The sequence below is a fragment of the Gossypium arboreum genome, chromosome 5 (assembly GCF_025698485.1).
Source record: "Gossypium arboreum isolate Shixiya-1 chromosome 5, ASM2569848v2, whole genome shotgun sequence".
In the NCBI taxonomy this organism is placed as follows: domain Eukaryota; kingdom Viridiplantae; phylum Streptophyta; class Magnoliopsida; order Malvales; family Malvaceae; genus Gossypium; species Gossypium arboreum.
Window position 1 is genome coordinate 34994597 of NC_069074.1, and position 1651 is coordinate 34996247.

Here is a 1651-nt window from a genome sequence, read left to right on the forward strand (position 1 = left end):
ATTGCATGGAATTTTAACTGTTGGTTTTTGTTACTCGATAATTTGCATGTTTCAACAAAAATTTTATCAGCAAAAACTATGGATTTACGCAAACAAAGGTTTTGCTAAAAAGACGACTGCATTTTCAAACTATAACGGTTTTAAAGCTTCTATTGTAATAAGTTTGTGGCTAATTGGTGTTTTCATGAAATTATAAATGTATGTAAATTATGAAATGTTAACGATTTGATGACTCAAATCCGTTTTCAGAAAACTGATTCTTTGTGACATCTTCGGATTCGGCCATAACATCTAGGCCGGGTTTAGGGTGTAATTTAGTGGTATCAGAGCTAGGTTGTAAAACTCGGGCTGTGAATTTTGGGTTCCAAAATTGTGATTTAAAAAGAGTTGATATTTAAATATTTTAGATAATTTGAGAAAATATATAGTATATCGAGTCTCCGACGTCGATCCTATAAGTATCTTTGTACTTAGATAGAACTATTCTGAAAATATTGTAGTTAGTACTTTTTGAAACTGTACTGAAATAGTTAGAAACTGAAACTTCTGAAAAATCTATGAACCTCTGATATTTTATGCATAAAATATCTGTTAATAAATGCTGGAACTAATGCATAAAACTTTATAATGTAGATAAATTTGAATTATACAATGAGCGCTCGTGGAACACACAAACATGGTATTCGTGGCCATGGTAGAAGCCGTAAGAGGCTCGAGCTGAGTGTTCTTCTTTGGGCAGTATGCCAAACTTAGATACGAGTGAGACACCAGTTTCGCTTGCTACTGAGACTGGGTCTCAAAGCCGTTCGACTGGGGATGATGCATTGTCCCAAGTCATGTTGAGGATATTAAAGAGAGTCGCTAGGCCCAATTCTGGATCTGGTGGCCATGGGTCAGTAATTGAATGACTACGATCCGATGGTGCCGAGTTATTTAGAGGTGTCACTGGAGTCGCCCCTACTATGGCCGAGTATTGGTTGGAGGAAACTGAGAGGATGATAAATGATTTAGACTGTACTCTCGAGCAAAAAATTAAGGGTGCAGTCTCTTTACTTCATGACGAGGCATATCAATGGTGGTTAATGGTTGAGGAGGGTACTCAGCTTGATCATCTGAACTGGGATTTCTTTAAGACCACCTTCCACAGTTTATGAATCTCACGTAAGGTGATAGATCTATAGTCGAGTATGAGGCTGAGTTTCTGAGGCTGAGCCGCTACGCTCGAGGCATGATGGCTTCTGAGTATGAGAGGTGTGTTCAGTTTGAAGATGGCTTGAGGGATAACTTGAGGGTACTGATTGCTCCACAGAGGGAGCGGGAGTTTGTAGTTCTCATTGAGAAGGGGAATATCACAGGGGATGTTAAGCGCGTAGAGCACCATAATAGGGACCGAAAGAGGGGGAATAATAAAAGGGATTCGAAGCCCTATAGTTCTGTTTAAAGGCCTAAGAAAAAGGCCAGACTGGGATTCCCTATTATTCCTACTAGGATTCAACTTTGTAGAGACTATGGTGGGCGCCATCCGGACGAGTGTTGGAGGAGGATTGGGGGCTTGTTTGAGGTGTGGGTCTCTAAAGCACCGTATTAGGGAGTGTCTACAGTGGCCAGATCAAATGCAAGCTTTGGGACTGGGTTTTGTATTGCCTCAGAG

At 40.3% G+C, this 1651-nt stretch overlaps 1 protein-coding gene across 1 annotated transcript; it reads left to right on the forward strand.

Annotated features, from left to right (window-relative positions):
• Positions 1 to 962: 962 nt before the first annotated feature.
• On the forward strand, positions 963 to 1441 carry LOC108451293 (uncharacterized). Its single transcript, XM_017748998.1, has 2 exons — positions 963 to 1095; positions 1167 to 1441. Exons 1-2 carry the CDS (start codon positions 963 to 965, stop codon positions 1439 to 1441), a joined length of 408 nt encoding a protein of 135 aa, XP_017604487.1.
• The last annotated feature ends 210 nt before the right edge of the window (positions 1442 to 1651 follow it).